At 43.5% G+C, this 23225-nt stretch overlaps 1 protein-coding gene across 2 annotated transcripts; it reads left to right on the top strand.

The window, feature by feature from the left end:
• The first annotated feature begins 649 nt into the window (after positions 1 to 649).
• On the top strand, positions 650 to 22987 carry kdr (kinase insert domain receptor (a type III receptor tyrosine kinase)). Of its 2 annotated transcripts, none has more exons than XM_076278202.1 (30): positions 650 to 1012; positions 2132 to 2228; positions 2591 to 2805; positions 4023 to 4144; positions 5342 to 5507; positions 5925 to 6061; positions 6490 to 6679; positions 6819 to 6963; positions 7109 to 7281; positions 7790 to 7946; positions 9495 to 9612; positions 10013 to 10121; positions 10424 to 10783; positions 11220 to 11366; positions 11647 to 11778; positions 13081 to 13187; positions 13963 to 14095; positions 14208 to 14312; positions 14740 to 14853; positions 15450 to 15538; positions 16626 to 16779; positions 17283 to 17371; positions 17561 to 17683; positions 18161 to 18272; positions 19253 to 19352; positions 19685 to 19790; positions 20004 to 20143; positions 20354 to 20420; positions 20552 to 20652; positions 21477 to 22987. In XM_076278202.1, exons 1-30 carry the CDS (start codon positions 949 to 951, stop codon positions 21688 to 21690), a joined length of 4086 nt encoding a protein of 1361 aa, XP_076134317.1. In that variant the 5' UTR covers positions 650 to 948; the 3' UTR covers positions 21691 to 22987. The 2 variants fall into 2 exon arrangements, with proteins under 2 accessions (XP_076134317.1, XP_076134316.1); XM_076278201.1 differs by having other exon boundaries at positions 5339 to 5507.
• The last annotated feature ends 238 nt before the right edge of the window (positions 22988 to 23225 follow it).

Below are 23225 nucleotides of genomic sequence, written 5' to 3'. Positions count from 1 at the left end.
TTGTCAGTGTCTTTTGGATAGGCTTTTGGATACCCTTTGTTTACATTAGCCCTCACAAGCTAATCACTTCTGGTGGCTTCCTGTGCAATGTTTGTCATTCATGAAAAAGTAGATCAAGCTCTTGCCTCAGGAATGCAAAGGATGCCTAACTTCCTCTCATTAGTCACGTCCGTTTTAAGTAGGCTAGTTAGTGTTTACTAACGATAGCATTAATCCAATTAAACGTATTGAAATGTGATAAGCACACATTTGTCACACATATCACTCCTCACATTGTCCTCACACCTTCAATAATGTAAACTGTGTTAATAAACTACCTAAAACAAATTTGTTAAATGAAAATGTGAAGATAATCAGTGACACATTGGGAAATACCAGAACAAGATGTGGGGTTTTGATAAGCCTATTCGAAAATATGTTACTCCAATGTCCAGATAGTTTTATTAAAATACATTTTAATATGGCAGAGAGATTAGCTTTGGGCACAGATATTTAGTTTAAAAACAACAAACAAAACAAAAAAAACTGTGCGTTGCAGATAAAACGTGATGGGAACACTGAAAAATACTGAAGGAAGAACGCGCTCCTCCTAGCATCCCCTTCCTCCATCCCCTTCGCTACACTGCGTCACAAGCGCACGTTCTCCCTGTCGCTCGAGCCGTTTTTCCCTGAACCGCGCGCCAGTCTACCACTTCAACAGCTCCCCATCTGACTTCCTTTGAAACCGCGGCTGAAGTTTTCATCATAGCACCTGATCTATAAATCAGTACTTTTTAAAAAACATCGCCTTGGAGTATTTTGCCTGCCTGGAAATAAAAAAAAAACTACAGCCACAAATATCATTAGCGGTTTCACATAGTATGGTGATGCGAGCGTGAATACTACCTTTCCTGAAGAAGTTTCCAAATACATGTTCATGCGGGGACTGACCATCGTTTCTGTCAGACGATGGCGAAGGCATTTTCTGTTGTTTATTTGGTATACACTGTCCTTGGAATCAGTCGGGTGACTGGTAAGTTTACTTTTTCAAACATTAAATACGAGTAATAGCCTAACACAAGCCATTATTAAGATTAATGATGTGAAATTCAGTCGCCTATCTTTGTTTCTACCCTTCTTGAAAATTGATTTGTTCGGTATAGGCTATTCTAAGAAGTGCTGAAACATGACATTCCCTAACAGAAGAAATTCATATTTTTAGAAACTTTCAGAGAAAAAGGCATCTATGCTATGTTAAATGAATGTAAGGGCCAGTATTTTAAAAACAGATTTTGTGTCTGTTTTCTTTTTTATGCTGTAATGCCCTGACATATGATTTACTCAGAGACTGAATCAATCTTTGTAGTATTAAATATTCCCTGCGGATAGGCCTACTTCAATTAATTCTTTTGGTCAGCAGAATGAACTACACATCACTTTAAAAATAATCTCTCCGTGTCTAAATGAATTCCCCAACTCATAAAACTAAAATGTTGGCGCCTACATGTGTTTATGGTGTGGTGATGTTGGAGGCCCATGTCCCCTGCCCTGGTTCCTCTTGAACAGGAACCCCACCTCAGGGCTTTGAGCGTGGTGGAGAACAGGGCCGCGGAGCCCAGCCCTGGCCCATCTGCCCCTCGCTTCCTGTTTTGACACAGCAGCGGTGGACGGCTGCTGCTGCGGCAGTGGAAAAATAGCCCCGAGATCCACTGAAAGGCTCTCTGCATAGAAGCATTTGGGATGTTTGCCCCTGTGTGACATGCTATAACTTGGTTATACTGTATGTTACTCACAGTTGGACTTATTTCCTCATCTCTTGTTAAACATGGACAAGGTGGTTTATATAACCAGAGCATGCTGATTTGTGTAGTCCATTCTCCCATGGTCACTGAAGATACAGACAGGTACAATCCCATGTACCTGTCTAGTCTGACAACACATGTCAAAAAAGGGAAGATATTTCACTGTTTCAAGCTGCCACTTTCTTATACTGTTCTTCAGAATATAATTTGTTTTATATCGGATTCATTATATTGCAAAGGAAAGGACAGCAAGGAGAATCAAAGCCTTTAATGAACCTTCGAAAGCAGTCGTAGGAAAGCATAGTATTTGCCATACTATATAAAAAGGAATGTGCTTTCTGTACTTTCAGCGTTAGAGCTCAGATTTACATCTGAGCCACCTGTACTCAGCCTACAGGAGAGTGTCCACAAAATCAATGCTTCTGACACCCTGGAGATTACCTGCAGGTAGGATGACCATTATCTTATTGCATTCTCTTACCCATAACCTCAGTCGTCACCTACACAGTACACTCTGTGTGTCATTATGCTAATGTGACAAAGTCCAGGTCCCCTTCTGTCGTATATTACAGTTTCAGGCTGCATGTTACATGCTACATGTTTCAGTTTAATTTGTTTAGTTGTATTGGTCAAGAACTGTATTGCCAAAGTATTCACTATCCACTCTCTGTTGTTACTATTGAAAGAGAAGATCTTTTCAGTATGAATAGAGTAAATGTGTAGAAGACTTTTCTCAAATGAACTTCTCTCTCTCTCTGTCTGTCTCTCTCTCTCTCTCTCTCTCTCACCTGCTTTATGGTCACATGTAGAAGTAAGCAGCTCCTTGAGTGGGTCATACCTTTCAACCAGAGTCACGTAGATGGCCGCTTGTCCTTCAAGGACTGCAGTGGAGCTGGTCTCTTCTGCAGCACTCTGGTCCTCACCGCGGCGACAGCCAATGAGACGGGGCTTTACCGATGCTCCTTCAAGAACCAGCCGAAGGAGGATGGAAAGACATCTGCCTCCGTATATGTGTTTGTCCAAGGTGAGCATCCCTGCCCCCAATTCAAATTACCCAGCAACTCCAAACATTCTCTCTGACGGGTCAGTATGTCAGAGGAAAAGCTGAAGGAGAAAGATGTCTGTTTGATGTTTTATTTCGCACCATTGAGACACAACAGGTAGAAAAAACTGACACTTTCTTGAGTTGTATTATGATACTGCTGTCCCCTGATAAAAGAGGATTTCCCCCAAAACACAGAGTGGACATATAAACTGAGTTTGAGGAGGAGAGGGGTGTGTAGCTGTACTTCGCTCTGGGCAGTAAGCTCCTCATTATTTGAGCATTAAGTCGACTACTTCAAAGGCGGCTAACCTGATCATTCAGTGATCTAACTTAGTGCAGTGTCTCAACTGCATGTCTCATTAGCCGAATGGGCAAAGGGAAGGCCTTGGGTCAAACACCAAGGCACACGTATAGTGGATTATCATTTCAGTCTTTCACTCCTCAACATCAGGGTCCGAAGTTTGTGTCCTACCTGGGCACACATACAGTCTATCTGAAAATAATGTGAGGGTCATAATAATGATGATGCAATATGATACGTATGGATTTGTATAATGTTCAGTGATTGTTTGTACTGGGGTCACAATTATTTTGACAAATGCTTCATCTTTTTAATGCTTTTGATGCCATCTTATAATAATTTTTAATTCAATACCTGTGTATATAAATGATGTCCTTTATTTGCACAACATAACATCTTTTTTACTTGTATTAGCACCACACTGTTTGACAATTAGGAAACATTTGAAATAATCTGGATACTCTTGCCTGCTTCTAATAGATGTATAGGTATTTAGAGAGATAGTGATAGAGATAGATGTTTTTAACTGGAACACAAGAGGGCAATTCCACGCAAAACTGTCACATCCATAATGCCAGAACAATGCCATGGTATTTAGTTGGCGTTATGGACGTGACAGTTTTGCGTGGAATTTCCCAAGATGTCTCTGTTTGGAGTTCTTACTCATGCTCATACGCTGTCATGCTATTCCTGAATGTTACTGCTGTAGTCTTCAAGTCCAAAGGTGACTCATGTAGGCCTTAGGCAGACCATTGATTTAGTATGAAGCGCTGAGGTCCCAGCATGCCTTCCTGATTAACACTGAGTGTGGTGGAGAGTATTGGGAACTGACACCAGATGTTCCTGTTTACATGGTTCTTCTGACTTGTGAACCCGCTCCTGCTTCTGTTTCTAGACTACAGGTCCCCATTTGTGCGCTCCCCCCGTCCTTACGATGTGGTGTTTATCAGGGAGGGGGAACAGGTGGTCATCCCCTGTCTCGGTTCTGTGGAAGACATCAACGTCACTCTCTTCATGGTGAGTTACTGGAACCCCACTGCAGATGTGTGACCCCTGTGTGGTTTTGATGGTGGTGCAGCTCCGGTTCTAAATGCTGACAAGGTCTGTTCCACTGTCACCTGATGCCAGTAATTCAGTGAGATTCCAAATTATCATATTGTTAGACAGTTATTCATAGGTTCTGTGTAAAAGCACGTTGTGAAATTATTATATTTAAATTATGTTCATCTGGTCAGTTGATGATGGCTCAAGCCTTGAGAATATAATGTTTCAGTCTAAATTATTTAATCTTAGCATCGCTGTCACAAACCACTTCAATATGCAGGAATTTGCTCTGATTTTGCCATTTTTTGCCATCTTTGTGAATCATAGCAAAATATCCTATTTTGGGTTAGCCACAGTGGTGTGCAATTAAAGGATCAAATATGAATTCCCAGTGGTTTCATCCTTTTGATAGACAGATGTTTTGGATAAGGAAGAGTGGAAGGCACCAAACATTTAAGACATCAGTATCATAACTATGAGCTTCCCCCCCCCCCCCCCATTCAACAACAAGTAGATATTGTGAATTATTACTGTGGTCATTGTGAGGTTCTTTTGTACCATGCAATAATGTACACTGTTTCAACTGGAAAAAAGTTCTGTTTCAGCTCCCTATTGCCGAGCCCCAATGCCACCACCTTACTCCCTCACATCCAACTCCCCACCTCACTCAAACAGAATGTCTCAGGTTTAGAATCCATTTTTCCCTCTCAAGAGTAGGATGAAAGATTCATAAATAAAATAAACATTCTCTGAGTAAAATGCCCTCAGCCTCTTTGAACTGTGAAAGCCTTTCATCACCCACCAGCAGTTGTTTATTGCATGGAGGCCTGTTTGTGATGACGGAGAAAAATAAAAAAGCAGCGTGGTCGAACATTTTCTCTTGCCAAGAACCTTTGTTGCAGAAGATAATTTCTGATAATGGTTTAAACATTCTATCAGCTGAGTTTACATGCGCACGGAATTCTTGATGTCATCATCACTTTTTAAATGTTTGATTACCTAAATAAGCAATAATTCATTAACTATTAATGGAAGAGTAATACTTAGGAGTGCGTCAGGCTCAATAATGCTTTGGACATGTACATCCAGAGTGGGAATTTAAAAGGTTAAGTGAATATGGTTATGTGGTAAATGTTATTACAAAGACTTTGTGTTGTTTTCTTCCAGAAGTACCCTTTAAAAGAACTCACGCCAGATGGGAAGATAAAGTACTGGGACAGCAAGAGAGGTTTCGTGCTGCCCAGCCACTTGATCAGCTTTGCTGGCCTGGTCTACTGTCAAACCCACATTCATAACGAGACCTTCTCCTCCTCCTATTATCTCATTGCGGTTGTAGGTGAGAGGATGGTTCACTTTTATTTGGTTAGATGATGGTTGATTTGGAGAAGTGAGTATGTGAGACAATGTTTAAATTGAGTATGAATGTTTACTCATCAATCAAGTTATCAAAAATGGTCATCATGGTGTGAGACTGATCTGTGTTATGTGACATTGGTCATTGAATATTTTTTGTCAAAGGCATTCTATGTTATCTGAGTCATTTTGTGAGGAATGTCTGGTAGCCTAGTGTGGTTGGTTGAGCTCATACAGACATGAGTGCCTTTGTGCCATATGTAGTTTGTCTGATGACTATGATTTCAGGAGAACAATACCTCCACCCCCATCCCCCTTAACTCCTCCACCCACCCGCCCTTCTCCCCCCTTTCCCGGCTTGCTTGCCTGGCTGGCTAACTGTTCCCTCCCTTTTCCGCAGGATACAAGATCCACAGCCTCGCAGTGACCCCTGTGCAGGAGAGACTGTCTGTAGGGGAGAGGCTGGTGCTTAACTGCACAGCTCACACTGAGCTCAACGTGGTGCTGGGCTACACATGGAAGTTTCCACAGGGACAGGTCAGTTCCAGGCAGCCTGTGGGGGGCCAAGCCATGCCATGCCAGTGTGGCTTTGACCCACCCAGTGACACCCTACGCACCCACACTCCCATTTTCTCCACATGGCTACTACCCAGGAGTTGAGTTTACATGAGATAAGCAGTGTTTGCAATGTTATGTTACATTACAAGTATAGGTATTCACAGATTTATTTAAGTGGGAAATTGTAATAATTTGAAGCATGAGGTTATTTTATTGAAATACTTGATGACTCAATGATGAGAACTTGATGTATAATTCTTTTTCTTGCCTATACTCTCTCACGCACACACGCACACACGCAGACATCACACACACACACACACGCTCACGCACACGCACACACACACACACACACACACACACACACACACAAAGAGTTGTAAACCTTTTCTGTCACCCTTTGTCAGGTGCACTCCATGAACAGCTCACTGTCCCGTGCCAAGCTCCAGTCTCATAAGAAGAAACTGTGGAACTCTCTGGAGCTGTCCAACACGTTCACCATAGAAAACATAACCATGGACGATGCTGGAAAATATGTCTGCACAGCTTCTAGTGGAGGAATGACCAAGACTTCGAGTGTTACTGTAACAGTCTATGGTAACTCAACTAGTAGAATGCATTCATGTCACTCTGTTATTTGACATTCAATATATATGTATCATATGCATGTTATCATATGTAACATTCACACAAAACATTACTAATGGTGTTATATCAATGTGCATTTCCCTTTCAGAAAAACCCTTTATAGAGCTGAGAGAGCCGTTGATTGACACTCTGGAGGTCTATGCCAAAGATCCCTCAGCCAAGATCCCTGAAGATGGCTCAGCCAAGATCCCTCTGAAGTACACTGCCTACCCAGCAGAACCCTCAGTTAAATGGTGTGTGTGTGTGTGTGTGTGTGTGTGCGTGTGTGTGTGAATGTGTGTGTGTGTGTGTGTGTGTGTGTGTTTGTGTATTGTGTGTGTATGCATTTTCTATAAGCTGAGTATTTTCGCATGTAAAAGCCTTGTGTTTTCTGTGTAGGTTTAAAAATGACCAGCTAATCAGAAAAGAGGACAACTACAGGATCAGGCCCGGGCGAGACGGCCTCACCATCCTGGACGTGGTGGAGGAGGACGCTGGGAATTACACAGCGGTCCTGACCAACCGCATGACCAAAGAGGAGCGCAAGCATACCTTCAGACTGCTGGTCAATGGTACACAACACTGCTCTCTTTCTCATCTAGACATCCCTTCTTTTCTTCTCTCCTCTCAAATCACTTCTCTCTTCTCATATTCTGATTCTCTTCTCCTCTTAAAGCAAAACTTTTTCACATAGATCTCTGAGTACAGAGTATTGACGGTATGAAAAAGAAAAAGAAAAAAAGAATCGGTGTTACCTAGTTCGAGTTGCTGCAGCCAACAGCTAGAACAGCCAGTCAGCTACAGTGCTACACTCACGGGGGCATGATTTTAAAGATGACAGAGATCTGTGTGAAAAATCGCCAGAGTTCTCCTTTAACATCTTTTCTTTTCTTCTCTTTTCTCTTCTTCTCTCTTCTCACATCACTTCTCTCTCCTCTCATATCCTTCTTGTCTTCTCTTCTCTTCTCTTTTCTTCTCTCTATTGTCTCCTCTCTATTTTCTACGGAAAAAGTACAATTTGTATGTCTAATAGTTTGTGTGTGTGTGTGTGTGTGTGTGTGTGTGTGTGTGTGTGTGCAGTTCCACCTCAGATCTTTGAGAAACAGGTTGGCGAGCATTTAAATGCTCACATGTACGGCAGTAGCCCCTACCTTAGGTGCACGTCCCGTGGGGGGCTAGCTCCAGTCGAAGTCCAGTGGCAGTGGATGCCTAAGGAAGACTGTCCAATCCTCTTCCAGTAAGTGAAGTCACATGGCTTTGCACAAGCCATTCCTCAAAGCTAAGACATCTTACTTATATGCAATGTTCTCTCTGCGCTTGCATGTGGTTATTTGTGATCATATCTGTGTTTGTTTATATTCTCATGTCCATTATTTGTGTTTACTGCATATTAGTCATGCTGCTGTTTGTGTTTTCATGCACGCTATGTTTGTGTCAATGTGTTGACTGCAGTGGATGGCTAATATCATATGGGGATTGGTTTTGTTTTTGTGGATGCTCAGAGGCACAGGTGGCTGGGGTTGAAAACATGTATGCGTGAGGAGAAGGACCACTGATAGGGACAATGCAAGTGACCTTTGACCAGTGAGAGACAGGAGGATGTGATTGAGGTCAAACACAATGAGCTCTGGCCAAGAATTCAAAACACTGCAAAACAGGGTGCTGAATGATTGAGTGTGTGTGTGTGTGTGTTTGTGTTGCAGTTGTTTTATGCTTACTGTTTTGGCACGCAGGTTTTACCAAAAAAGCTCAGTATACAGTAGTTGATCCGTATAATGTATTCATGACTAGCACTCAAACAACCAAGAAGACAGGCAGTTCTCTCAGTTGACGAAAACACCTCTCAAAGGAAGAGGTTGAGAAGATGACCAGTTAACATTTCAGACATTTCGTAACTTAGGGTTGTATATGAGTAGAATCACGGCAATGAAATAGTGACGTTGCATTAAACATGAGTTGAGATACGATTTCTGGCGATGGGCTACTTGGGCACGAGTTGAGATTTGCCGATGACTCATGAGACGGGACCTTATCTTAAGACCGCACCACGGCCTACTTCCTGTCCCCCTCATCACAGCTTCCTGTTGTTCCAAAAGTGGACTTTTACAAATGACCTTTTCCTTCAATACGGCCTTTCACACTTCTGTCAATGCTCTCCTTCTCTCTCACTCTCTCTCTCCCCTCCTTGCACCTTATCTCAGCATCTCTTACGTTCTCCTTTAGCTTACTCTGTTTATATCTGGCTTTGTGCCGTCATGGCTGATCCTTGTGTGCGTGAGTTTGTTGATGTTCCTGGGCTCGTCTGGCAGTCTGTAAATAAGTTGTGTAATCACCACTGAAATAGCATCGCCCTGAATGAAAAGGGGGATAGAAAAGCCTGTTCTAAAAACTGTGTTTCTGTGTATTTATAAATTATACACGGCCTAATTCCGTGTGCTTGTGTTTTAAAGCATGTGCTGACAAATTGGTGAGCTGATTTGCGCATGTGGTCATTGTGTTCCCAGGTCCAATAGTATTTACATTCCTCGAAATAGCCCTGAATCAGTTTATTTTCATCTGAGAAGGAATTTCAGATTGTGTATTCTGTGCATGCCACACATATATGCCCATGTGTGTCTTGGCAAAGCTTGTACTAATGCCTTCACCCAAGCCCACACAAAACAGACCAAAGCCATACATTTCTGAATCTGTGCATACGTGTATAAATTGCTCTGCTGTGTGTGTGTGTGTGTGTGTGTGTGTGTGTGTGTGTGTGTGTGTGTGTGTGTGTGTGTTTGTGCTGCAGGCGAGGGGTGAGGCCTGTGAACCGACTGAGTGAGTGTACCCAGTGGAGGGACGTTGGTAACGGCACGGCCCTCAATCGCGTCAGCAGCCCCAGTACCATCACCGATGCCATGCTCAAGGTACCGTTACGCCCTCTGATCCCTCACACAACGCACTCACATGCCTTTGAGCATATCAATCAAACTCACCATACTTAGAGCTAGATAGATAGATAAATATTACATTACATTTGGCTGACACATTTTTAACCAAAGATAGACAGACAGACAGACAGACAGACAGACAGACAGACAGACAGACAGACAGACAGAAAGACAGAGACAGACACCTCTAGCCTTTGATCAAAATCTTTAGCATACCCTTTGAGACTCTCATAGTACTATTGGTTTCTGTGTGGAGGAATCCATTTTTTGTGTCTGTACAGTTGGCTACACCTGATTCTCTAGTAGTAACATAGAAAACTTTTCCTGTGCATTTGTGTGTGTGTATGTATGTGTGTGTGTGTGTGTGTGTGTGTAGACGGTGAGCACACTGAAGATTCAGAGGGCTGAGGACCATGCTCTCTACAGGTGTATTGCCACCAACAAAGCTGGTGTGGACGACTACATCATCGTCTTCCAGGTCACACGTAAGTCTGGGACACATTCTCATGCTACAGCTGATACAGCACATGACCGGTCAGACCGGTCAGATCAGAGCTGAGGAGCATTCATATTTTGCAAACAAAATCCTGAAATAATGGTCTTTAAATAATTATTCCTGTTTAGCACTTAAGGTCATAAGGTCATCACGTGTGTGTGTGTGTGTGTGTGTGTGTGTGTGTGTGTGTGTGCGTGTGCGCGTGTGTGTGTGTGTGTGTGTGTGTGTGTGTGTGTGTGTGTGTGTGCGTGTGTGCGTGTATGTGCCTCTGTCGTGTTCCCATGCTGACAGGGGGCCTGGAGCTCAGTCTGAACTCCTCGTCCAAGCCCATCGAGCAGGACAACGTGGCCCTGCATTGCAAAGCTGACCATCTGCTCTACGGCAACCTGACCTGGTACCGCGTGCTGAACGTGTCTAGCAGCCCGGGGGAGGCGCAGGCCTTCCCTGCCGCCCAGCCCTGCCGCACGCTGCCCCAGCCCCTCCAGCTGCTGCCCCAGGCCGCACCGCTCAGGGTCCAGGGCAGCAACATCTCCCTGGAGCTGCTGCTGAACAACGCCTCACAGCAGGACGAGGGCCTCTACGCCTGCCAGGTGGAGAGCCTCACCTCTCCCTCTGAGAAGACCTGCCTGCTGCACTACCTATCTCTCAGGGGTGAGGGATATTACTGCAATGTGTCCTTAACTCACTATCAGCTTTTATGCCTGGGTCAGCCTCAGGCAAATGGCTCTGCCTTTACTGAGATATGAAGTAGTAGTCCTCAAGCCTTAACCCTCAAACAAACAAACAAAATGATGCTGGAATATAATCATCAGGGGTTTTGGAGTAGACTTTCGGGAAGTGCTTTGAGACAGTGCTCATTTTTAATGTGTAAGGTCATCAAAAACGGAAACGGAATTGAATTGAGTTGAAAATTGCCATAGCAAACTCATCTAGATAAGAACTCGGTGGAGCATGTTGTACCTCCTTCTGCAGTAACGTTATTCTCTGTGCCAGTCACAACAACTGTGACATTTGTTTGAACTTACCAAATCAGCCGTGCTCCAAGATGGGATTGTGTTGGTGACCCCCCCTCTGTTTGTGTATCTAGCTCTGGAGCCAGCCAAAATCACCAGCGTCCTCGCTGACCAAACAGTGAATGTGAGTGACTCGGCCATGATGACCTGTGACGTCACCGGAACTCCAACACCCACCATCATCTGGACAAAGGACAACCAGACTGTGGGAGAGGGAGCTGGTGAGCAGCTTTTTCTTTCTTCGTGTGGTGTAATGTTTTGATAATACCATTTTTTTTATCATTATCTGAGCTGCATTCATTTGCACTACTGCACAATTACTTGTAGTAACGACAACTCATCTTTTATCTTTAGTTTTACTTTGTGTGATAGAATGAGAACAGTATCACAACATGATAATGATACTGAATAATGTGGTCTACCATCTACCCTTGCTTGCATCAGATTTCCAAAGTTTTGTGATGTTTTGGTCACTGAGTTCACAGTAATTTGTTTTCTCAGGTGTGTTTCTGAAGCGATCGAACAGCACGTTGACCATCCTGCGGGTCAAGAAAGACGACAGTGGTCTGTACGTCTGCACTGCCTGCAACAGCCAAGGCTGTGACACAGACCAGGCCACCCTCACCGTAGAAGGTGAGCCCTCACAACAACAGGAAATGACATCACAAACAGGGGAATAAACAGCCATAATCTTCCGACTGCTAATGCAGCTCATTTATACTGTACTCATACCAGTGATGTGAGCACGCCATTACCCATTCTTCAAATGGGTTGATTGAAAAAGTGTTCAGTGAGTACTACTACAGCTGGCATTATTGTGTTTCAACTGAAAGAGACCTGTAAAGTATTTACAGCTTTACATGATACCAACACTTACCTACCGTAAGCCATCATAACCCTGACTGGGATGAGGATGGGGTGAGGATGTTCAATGTAATGTTATAAAGTAGTATTAGATTCCACACTGAATTCTTTCTACGCTGACTATCCCACGTGTTTGTTTAGATCCAGCTTATTTGTCTTAATGAAACTCTGTTATGTTAAAAATAGCCTCTGTTCCGTCAGGCAGGAAGTTGACCCTTCTGGTGTACATCCTTTGGATGTGGCTAAAAAGAAAGCAGAGCAAAGAGTCCCAGAACACAAAGGGGAGAAGGGACCCCACCTCCTCCTCCTTAACCCCCCCCCCCCCACCTCCACCCTGCTGGCCTCTCCTTCTCCACATTCTCTCACATTCTTTCCAGAGACGTCCATTACACCTAGCCAGAGTTACACATACACAGAGGGTGAAAAATCAGAAGAACAAGATAAAGACAAAGTAGTCAAGAAAGAATAGAGAGAATGAGACAGAGAGAGAGAGAGAGAGAGAGAGAGAGAATGTGAGAGTGGATAGAGGAAGATAAAGAGAGAGAGAGAGAGAGAGAGAGAGAGAGAGATCATAACAACACAGAGACAGACAGACAAACAAAGCTAGCTAGCTGTTAGCAGAGTGTACGTGACTTGTCGCCTGCCACTGTTCCTCGGCAGGGGCGTCACACAGACGCCACTGAGGCTTGCTAATGAGGGGGGACAGGGACTGTAACGAGGAGCCCCCATTCTCACGCTTTCCGCTGTGCTAAAGAGATAGTGTGGAAAGAGAGAATGGGGGGGGGGGGGGGTGGCAGCTTTTCCTATTCCCATTTGCACATGTTTAGTCTCAGAAATGTTAGGTTGACAGTATGACAAGATCCAGGCAGGTGGAAATATTGTAGCATTTAAAACAGTAAATTTAAATTTGAACTAGATTTCAACCTGTGATTTTTGTGCCACAAACTGACACTGATATTGAGCTTTTCATCTTAAAATAGTTTCTATAATGCATGTTCTGTGAACATCACAGAAGGAATGTCCCATTTGCTGAATGTCAACACAATATGTTATTGATCATGACCCATGCAGGTGCAGAGGAGAAAATGAACGTGGAGCTGATCGTGCCCATGGGAGCAGTGGTCATCGCCATTTTCTTCTGGATCCTCATCGTCTTCGTCATCCGCAGCCGGAAGCGGGTAATTTGCCACCCAAGACCAACATGAGCTCACACGGACACCCTTCTGAGCATGCACACATGCATACGTTCAACGCTCAAATTCATTTATTAGCACACATGCACAAACATACACACACCCACACAAACAACCACACACACACACACACACACACACACACTCGTACACGCGATTGCAGCACTTTAGTGCTGGCGGCACTTTGACAGATTGGAGCTGGCTGGCAAAGGCTTGGCCAGCAGATCCTCTTTTGTGTGTTCCAGGAAAGAGGCCCTGCTGGTCCTCCAGTAAAGTCACGTAGGCCAGCCAGCTCTGGCCAGCACTCCCCACTGGGTCTCACGGTCTGGCGCGGTCCTGTCCGCCAGTGCAGCTGGGGCCTGGGAGTGTGCTGTGGTGTGGGTGGGTTGGTGGGTTGGTTGTGGCGATCGGGCCCATTAACTTTTCACAATGCAGGACCAGGGAATGGATCTTGCTGGGAGATAGGGGTGGGTTTAGGGCTTGCTGTTACTGTAACCCCAGGGTGACCTGTGTGTGCAAACCAGGCCAATGCCCCCAATCCCCTTTGTGTCACCCTCGTTGTCTCACTCTCAGTTTCTCTCCATTTTGTTGTTCTCGCTCTCTGTCTTTCTCTCTCTTTCTCTCCATTTGCAATTCTCTCTCTATCTCTCTCTGTCTCTCTCTCTGCCTCTATCTATCTCTGTCTGTCTCTCTCTGTCTCTCTCTCTGCCTCTATCTCTCTGTCTGTCTCTCTCTGTCTCTCTCTCTGTCTGGATGTCAGCCAAGTGAGGAGCTGAAAACCGGCTACCTGTCCATGATCCTGGACGACAATGACATGCCAATGGACGAGCACTGCGAGAGGCTCACTTACGATGCCAGCAAGTGGGAGTTCCCTCGAGACCGACTCAAGCTAGGTGCGTCAGAATGAACTAATTTCCAGGCCAAGATTGTATCGCGCTTTTCATTGCTTCCTTAGCTTGAGTTTCCTGAGGACACTGCACATCATGTTCCCCCTGTGTGTTGCAGGAGAGCCGCTGGGTCGAGGGGCCTTCGGTCAGGTGGTGGAGGCTTCAGCGTTTGGCATCGAGAAAGCCACAACCTGCACAACTGTGGCAGTTAAAATGTTAAAAGGTATTTTCTTAAATGTTTTGTAAAGGTATTATAACTTTGGTTCTTGCACATTGCCCCCCCCCACCCATTGTCAGTAACATGTCTGAGATGTCATGATTGCGGGCGTTGGTGGAGCAGTGATCCCCAATCCAATCCCCAATCAAGTGTCACCTAAGAGAGGATAAGAGCATCTGCTAATTCACGTTACATTACAGTACATCAGAAACAGTTATTTTATGCCAAGTTGCAGAAACACATCCCCCAAGACCATACATGCAGAGGCCAACAGACTGAGACTTTTGCCTAAACTCTGTCACTTACACACACTGAAATATATGATGCTGTTTAGAGTGACATTATATCACCAATATCTCCTCTTGGGAGCCTGAAGTGTGGGTGCCTTTCTATCATAAAGATGATTGTTTTCTGTTACCATTCCCACCAACAGAGGGCGCCACTACCAGTGAGTACCAGGCCCTCATGTCTGAACTGAAGATTCTCATTCATATTGGTCATCATCTCAATGTAGTCAACCTGCTTGGAGCATGCACAAAACCAGGAGGTGAGTTATCATACACACAGAAGCACATACACACACAGAAGCACACACACACACACACACACACACACACACACACACTCGCTTCTACCATCAAGTGTATGTGTGTTTGATGTATTGTACAACAGCTCATTAAGAGTCTGTGGTTTTGAATGCCACTGTGCCCCACGAGCCCCCTCCACTGCCTTCCCCATCCCCATTACCATCATGCCTGTCTGTATGTTGTGTAAAGTACTTGTTTCCCACATTTGGTTCCCAAAACATTATAAAGTTGTTGATTTTTAATGCAAGAGCATGCTTTCAGTGCAGCTTTCAAAATGAATGTTAATTGTAGATCTACTACCACAAAGATAAAGAGAGGCTGCAAACACTCATGCTGCTCATCTCTCCATACCCTTCTATTGCCCTCCTCTCTCTTTCATTCTATCTCTCTATCTATCTCTGTCTACCCTTCCATGTTGTTTTTTTCACACTCTCTTACTCTCTCTATATCTCTCCCTCTGTCTCCTGATTTCAATCTCTCTCTCTCTCTTTCTCTCTCTCTCTCTCTCTCTCTCTCTCTCTCTCTCTCTCTCTCTCTCTGTCTGTCTGTCTCTCAGGTCCTTTAATGGTGATAGTGGAGTACTGCAAGCACGGAAACCTCTCCAGCTACTTGAAGAGCAAGCGTGAGGAGTACAGTCCTTTCAAGGTAAATTCCCCCCAAATGTTTCTCACCAGAGCAGTTGTAAACACCCCTCCTTTGCCTCCTCCACTAGCCCATTTTATGCCCCCCAAAGAGGTCTGAGATGTGGTTACTCCAGTTTGTGGTCATTGCACAAGCAGCCACAGATGTTGACTGATGTGGTTAGAGGGATGGGGGTCCTTACATAAGGAGCTGAATGAGAGCCAAACACAAAATGGTGTTGAAGATGGTGTCTTTAACTTCAAGTGGTGGATTTAATCACCAATTTTTTTACTTTTAATGAAATAAAAAACAAACTAAGCAAAACACAAATAAAGCAGAGAGGACATTTGAAGCAGATTTCATGTGGAGAGTATGGTACGTAACTTTGGAATTGGTGACCGAGGAGTGTTTTTTGTTGACTCATCAATATCATCTGTACCTTAAACAGTTGGAGCCTTTTATATAGAGGGCAATTTACCAGCTTCATTGGTCCCACTTTACTTAGATAGTCCGCACACAGACTATCCACAGATGCTCAGATTATCAACAGACAACTGTTGACACTCTGGTAACCACAATTTATGGTTAAGGTTAAAGTTAGGGATTGGATTTGGTTAAGTTGATGTTAAGTAATTATTCAACAGCATTTTTTCTTAATGGACTTGAATCTTTAGCAGATGGAGCCCTAATTGAAATGCTGGGTGCAAACTCTAAAGTCTAACTAAAGCTTGCTTGGTAATTATACAAAATCTATTTGCAAATGTAATACCATGAGAAAGACCCTAAGCACAAACAGTGGTGGGTCAGCTAATAGCTGTCCCACACCACATGGCATTCGTTGGTGTACGAGAACTTAGACTGACTTTGGACTTTGCTCAGCATTTACTGTAAATTAGGGCCTATGATCTTTTAAGTGTCTGTGAGCCGACTATCTAAGTAAAGTGTTGTATCATTTTGAACGGAGTACACTAAAATATTTGATTTTCAATGGGCTTTTACTGAACATTGACACTGGATATTACACAAGGGTATCAGAAGCAGAGCTAGCTGTAAGCTTATCTCCAAATCTCCATGGCCGGCACTGACCCCCATGCTCTCTCTCTTGCTCCAGAGACGAGGTCCGAGCCCCTGGCACCGGGCTCAGGTGGAGGACGACTTCAGCCAGGGGGACCTGGGCCTGGGCACAAGCACCCGGCTGGATATCTGCACGGGCACAGCCTCCTGCTTCCGTGAGGACTGGACAGAGAGCTGCCTGGAGGAGCAAGGTACTGAATAGCACTTCCACTTTTCCCTCTCTCACTTCCCTTAGCGCGCTTATATCCACTACCTCACTTTCCTCCTCTACACACTAACCAATGATCTCTACTTTCCTTCACACTGACCAATCAACTTACATTGACTAGCTCAATGACCGATCATCTAGACTTTCCTTCACACACTAACCATCTTACACTGACCAGCTAACTGACCACCTCCCATTTCTTCATACATTCGCTGACCTGCTCACTTTGCGTCACTCATTTACTTTCTCACGTTCCTTTATTCATTTGAAAAAAAAAATCTGGGTCACTTTGCATGCTACTGTGTTGTCCTAATAATGCAGTATTTTAGGATTGAATTTGTAAATGGATCATAATTATTATGTTATATAATGATATAATAGTATTAATTTAAACATGAAATGAATTCAACATTATCATATTTATATTCTGGTCTGGTCATCTGGTCTATGAAGTTCCTCACCCTTACTGGTCATTTGTTCCCACAGAGTCTGACTGGGACCATCTGGCCCTGGAGGATCTCATTAGTTACAGCTTCCAGGTGGCCAAGGGCATGGAGTTCCTCTCCTCGCGAAAGGTTAGCTGCGTAGGATAATACTTAGCACCTTGTACATGATACTAGTATCAGGCCCTGGGTCTTTACCTCTAATCATACACAAGTTGAAAATTGATTGTTTATAACCGTTGTGAATTTATGTAAATTACGTAAATTAATTTAAGAAGAGATGAAGTCTTAATTGTAACATCTTTGTGAATAAATTCGCAGTGCATTCATCGGGATCTGGCAGCTCGGAACATCCTGCTTTCAGAAAATAATGTGGTGAAGATCTGTGACTTTGGACTGGCCAGAGACGTGTACAAAGACCCCGACTACGTCCGCAAGGGAGATGTAAGACGCCCCGCATATCAGCTCTCTCTCCTCTCTCCCTTACTTCTGCCTCTCTGCCTTCCTTTACCTCACATGACGCCACGCCGGGGTTTGTTTATCTTGGCTGTAACAAATGCTTCCCTTTTTTAAAATACGCAAAAGTGAGTGCTTGCGGACATGAAAGGAGCTATAGTAAACACTGCTCAGTTGTTTCCTCATCTGTCTAACGTGTTGTTTACACACGAGGGGATTGTCTCTGAGGTAGACCAGGTGGACGTTGGAGTTGGGACACGGTTGTGTGTCTGTCTGTTTGTTTGTTTGTCTCAGGTCAGCACTGTGCCAGAATTCAGGGATGGGTCGTCGAACTGTTTAAAACTCAGAAAATAGATATTGATATATTACAGCTTTTCGAGCATTCAGAACATACAAACATCAACTTCATATTTTTCTTCCTTTAACCCCTGTGTCTCTCTCTGGCTGTCTGTCTGTCCATCTCAGGCTCGTCTCCCTCTGAAGTGGATGGCCCCAGAAACCATCTTTGACCGTGTCTACACGACGCAGAGTGATGTGTGGTCCTTTGGAGTCCTGCTGTGGGAAATCTTCTCTCTGGGTAAACTGGGTTAAGAAGAAAGAATTTGAAACTACAGGGCAGGGCACAGGGCATTAACTCAATCAGAGAACACACACAATCTTTAAAGCACTTTAAATGCACTTTAACACGTAATAAACTGTGTGTAAAGGTGGGGCAGTAAACAACTGTGTAAAGGTAATGTCCATTCAATGATCCTGTGCACTGTGGTGTACTATGATAGACCTCCAGCAGACAGCTGTTCTCTGTAACGCTACACAAACAGTTTGTTAAAAAGGAGTATAAATATAGTAGGCTACTTTCAGAGCAAAAGTACTCCAGAATACATAAGTAAGATATCCTATTTCTCAGCTATTAACCAAGGTTTTTTCACCTATGAGGTTAATACATTGGGGCGGGCTATATTTGGGTATGGATTTCTTGTCTTCATTCTTTATGATTAAAGCACAATCTGATCCTGATTCGTTGGGCTTTTGGGAACTCTGGTTAATACTCGGGTGCGGTTAATACATGTTTTTTTTTTTTTTTTAGTTTGCCTAAAACACTGTCCTGCGGTTTATACACAATATAGCTGCTCCATGTGAAATTACTGTAATTTATAGCTATGTGAAACTAGAGTCCTCTTCAAATCATGTGCCTCAGATATGTGTACTAAACACTGGTAGCACATAGCTGTTATGTAAGTCAGTGTCATTATGAGATCTACCTGGTGCCAGGATTAGGATTAGGGTGTAGATGAGGTAATGTTAGTACCACATAAGGCCTACTTAGCCTCAGAAGTACATATGATTATTACTTATGCACTCCAGTTAGTACATTGTAATGAGGGCATTTGATATAAAGTCTGATATAATAGGATGTTGATGTAACAGGATGTTTTTCTGTTGTTAGGGATGAGATCAAAAAAGACTGTGTCCGATCCTTATAATGCACACCTGCTTAAGTGTGATCTGACCTCTGGATGACCCTCATCTCCCCCTCCCTGTTTCTCTCTAACACAGGGGCGTCCCCTTACCCTGGGGTGGCCATTGATGAGTCCTTCTGCCGCAGACTGAAGGAGGGCACCAGGATGAGAGCACCTGACTACGCCACACCAGAGATGTGAGAAAGACATTTCTATGTTTGCACTGCATCATCTATATCTTTATTTAGACATACAGTAGGAAACAATCTGTGATTTAGTAGACTATATATACAGATGAACTGTAATATAATGTAACTAAGAATATATAAGGAATTTAATCACAACAAAGTGAACCCCAGTGTTTACAAAAGTGTATGGGGTTAGTGTGATGGACTGTGTCATTTATAAAAAAGTTGATAATAAAAAATAAATCAGAAAGAGAGGGGGCTTGTAGCCTGCGTTGTAAATGTAAACAGTGTATTCGTAATGCCTGTAGACCTCTTGATGATGAAGTCCTCTGCCTCCTCAGATACCAGACCATGCTGGACTGCTGGCTGGATCGGCCAACAGACAGGCCCACATTCAACGGGTTGGTGGAACACCTGGGCAACCTACTGCAGGCCAGCGCACACCAGGTGTGTATATAGCATAGCACAAACCTGTCTTTTAGCACTGCACGGCATTTACCGACTACTGTAGTGTGAAATCCACTGGGGTTTCTTCATTTAAAAACATTAATGTTACCCACCCAACCACCACCATACCTTATTATGTGTGTATGTGTGTGTGTATGTGTGTGTGTGTGTGTGCATGTGTGTGTGTGTGTGCGCATGTCTGTGTGTGCCCAGGATGGAAAGGACTACATCCCACTCATGTCCGGGGACCAAGAGGGCATCATAGCTTCTTCCCACCCCAGAGGTCCCCTCGGCAGGTCGGCCAGAGACAGCACTGCCGTACAGCTCCACTACGACAACGCCCCAACACTGGGGTGGGTTACACACTTTAACTGTACCATTATGCTTGCTCATCATCCAGAAACATTTTAGGACACTGGTGAACGTTGGTCACTTTAAAGCGCTGCAAATGCACTGATGTGATTTTTACAAATTGAATATTGTCACAGTCTTCATCACGACATTTTAGATCAATATAATTGATATCATTTTGGGTTGTTAATCTTGCTGTTTCCTCAAAAAAGGTATCCTCTTCAGGGTGATGGCCAGGCCATATTTGAGGAAATTCCACTAGGCCACAGCCTTGTTCGGGTGAGCACTGCATTAGCCATCAGTAATGCGCTCACTTTAAACAAATATATCATAAACTGTATCTTTAAATATTGGATGAACAAATTCAATCTCGTCCACTTGAGCATGCATGCATTTGACTCCTCCCCCAGGATGTTGAGATTGAGAGAGCAATGGGCCTATCAGCAGAAGAGATGAAAAGACTGGGCCACCACAGCACTCTGCATGGCACCTCACGCACACATCTCTTCAGGTGAGATTTCCATAACACTTTATTTTACAGGGTCCTTGTTCCAGTGTATCTACATAATGAAGTACAGTGTAACAACCTATGTAACAATATGTAATAGCACATACTTATGTTGTCCATACATAATGTATTTTTGTGTCCCTACAGATCACTAGTTCATGTGTAATAAGAAGTGAAGGTTACAATACTTTGCCAAAGTGGCATCTAGGTTAGAGTTAGGGTTAGGGCACATCTAGTAATAGCAGGACTCTATGTCTTGCCCAGGCCCCCTTCTATTCGAGGCAATGTGCACCCCACCATTGGGAGCTCCTTTGAGGGTGCCCACGCACTGGCACAGGCGGCCAAACAAGTTAGGGTCAGGGCACATCTTGTACAGGTGTAATAAGAAGTGCCCTAACCCTAACCCTAACCTAGAGGCCAATTTGGCAAAGTATTATAACAAGCACTTCTTATTAGACATGTACTAATGATCTGTAGGTACACAAAATACATTATGTAAGGACAACATACAGTAAGTATGGGATATGTAGGGGATAATGTATAGAATGCCAGTCATTAACAGAAAATAAGTCCTGACAGGGCGAACAGGACCCCGACGCGTCAGTGGACTACGGAATATACTGGAACAAGGACCCTGTAAAATAAAGTGTTACCATCTATTCATAACCACAGTGTCAATTACACATTTATAGTAATAGCAATAACGAAGTGCATTGTGATACAATGTAGTTACAATGTTATTACAATGAATAAACATAATGAACCATGATGACATTTACACTGTAGATCCTGTGTGACTGAAAATTGTTGTTGGTGTAAATTTCCAGCCCTATCCTCCGTTGCAAGAGTAAGGAGTCACTGGCGTCTGAATCATCCAATCAGACAAGTGGGTACCAGTCTGGGTACCATTCTGACGATGCGGAAGTGCCGATCTATGCCAACGAGGAGATGATCCTCAAGAGGGACGCCATGAAGAGGCCACTGCCCAAGCCTGTGGAGAAATTTAGCGTAGATGTGCGTTACAGCGCCCCACCTGTTTAGCATTTAGCGTACAATTCAACACCAACAACTCTTGAAGGAAAGAACCATAACACCCAAAAACCCTTAATGTGACCCCCTCAGACCAGAATCAACAAGCCAATGATCAAATTCAAGGAGTGGCCAAGCCTGTAATTGTGATAGTGTGATTTATGCAGTTGTCTTTAATATCCTTTTGCCTGTTGCCAGCATTAAGGCAGGCTGATAGGAGTGACAAAGCTATCTATCTATGAAAAAAACTTTGTGGATATTGTCTTCAGGAAAAGTGCTGCCTTTTATTTGTCTTTCCTTATTCCACATATATGATGTTATTAGATCGTCTGAATATACAAGTGCCTAACTCCAGTTTGAAAACCTTAAGATCATACCAACATGTTTAGCCTTTTTTGCTACTTAAAAAATGTTGAGGTCATCCTGTCAACCTGCTGCTCAACCCATTCGCACAACAGTCTCTTGTTTAATTGACATTAGCCATGAGAAACAGTCAGGGTTTTTATAGGTATAGAAAGCAAATCAAACACATTGGAACTCATGTTTCCTCAGGGTTGTTGCCCCAATAAGAGAGCTTCAATTCCCTCTGGACTTCCAGCGCACTGTTCAGGTCGTCCCTTGTGTTGAGTGCCTTATGGTGGAAATACCAGTCTGTGACCTTTCACCTTCCCCAAATGTGCCCACAGCATCAGCTTTTGTTAACTCCCAGATACTGGCTAGACGCGCCAATGCCACTTCCATTTGTTTATAAGTCAGTCTGTCTCCTCAACCACTTTTGTTTCTTTGTTTTGAAAAGAAATGTAATACACGATATGTGGGAAAGAGATTATGAATTTCAAGTGGGTTCAGTCTTTTTTTTGTTTTGGTATTGATAACGGCCACACCTTCTTTTTTGTGTGTGTGAGTGGTTGGCAGTCTTAGAAGTGTAATCGTGTTTGTGCAGAAACTGGATGACCCAGGAGCCTGTTGCCAGGGGGACCCTCCCACTTCCTGTGACACAGGAAATAGCAAATGGAATGTGAGACAATCGAGTGAGCAAATGTTTTCTTTCCCATTTTTCTCTGTCTTTTTTTTCTCCTCTAGCAATTGTGTTTGATTGAGGCATGGGTAGTCTTTGTCTCTCCTGACTGAGATCACAAAATGACGTCATGTTGTGGGCTTTTCAATTGTACAGTTTATTATGAGAATTTGTTTCCTTGTCAGAAATTCTTGTTTTATCATGCTTATTGTATTATTGTTATTGTTGTTATTTACTGATCTTGTCATAAATTTAACTAGTTTTATAAAAATAAACATACTTGATGATTGAGATGGAGCTGTTTCTGTCAGTGTTACTGAATAACAGATGACTTACCAAATAACATAGTTTGTAATAGTCTGTTTTGACAGTACTATGTGTGTGTCTAACTGTGTTTGTGTGTGTGTTCTGTGTATTGCGACCACCGCTCTCTTCCTGTATCTGTGCTTTGCTGACCCTGAGCAGACAATGTACTCAACTCTGAGCCTGTTGTTCTGAAGAGAGAGAAAGAGAGAGAGAGAGTGTGTGT

Source organism: Alosa pseudoharengus, unplaced genomic scaffold, assembly GCF_046254945.1.
Source record: "Alosa pseudoharengus isolate Yale_2024_CS ecotype anadromous, Long Island Sound unplaced genomic scaffold, YU_APseudo_1.1 YU_APseudo_1.1_scf_11, whole genome shotgun sequence".
Classification (NCBI taxonomy): domain Eukaryota; kingdom Metazoa; phylum Chordata; class Actinopteri; order Clupeiformes; family Clupeidae; genus Alosa; species Alosa pseudoharengus.
The sequence above is the reverse complement of the archived record's forward strand: the minus strand, read 5'-3'. Positions and strand labels throughout refer to the sequence as shown.

Bases quoted from the DNA above. Each gene is read 5' to 3' on its own strand.
- kdr (XM_076278201.1), top strand. From the start codon at position 949: ATGGCGAAGGCATTTTCTGTTGTTTATTTGGTATACACTGTCCTTGGA. The intron at 10,784-11,219 runs GTGAGGGATATT...TTGTGTATCTAG, and splicing joins GCACTACCTATCTCTCAGGG to CTCTGGAGCCAGCCAAAATC. The intron at 14,313-14,739 runs GTATTTTCTTAA...TCCCACCAACAG, and splicing joins GGCAGTTAAAATGTTAAAAG to AGGGCGCCACTACCAGTGAG.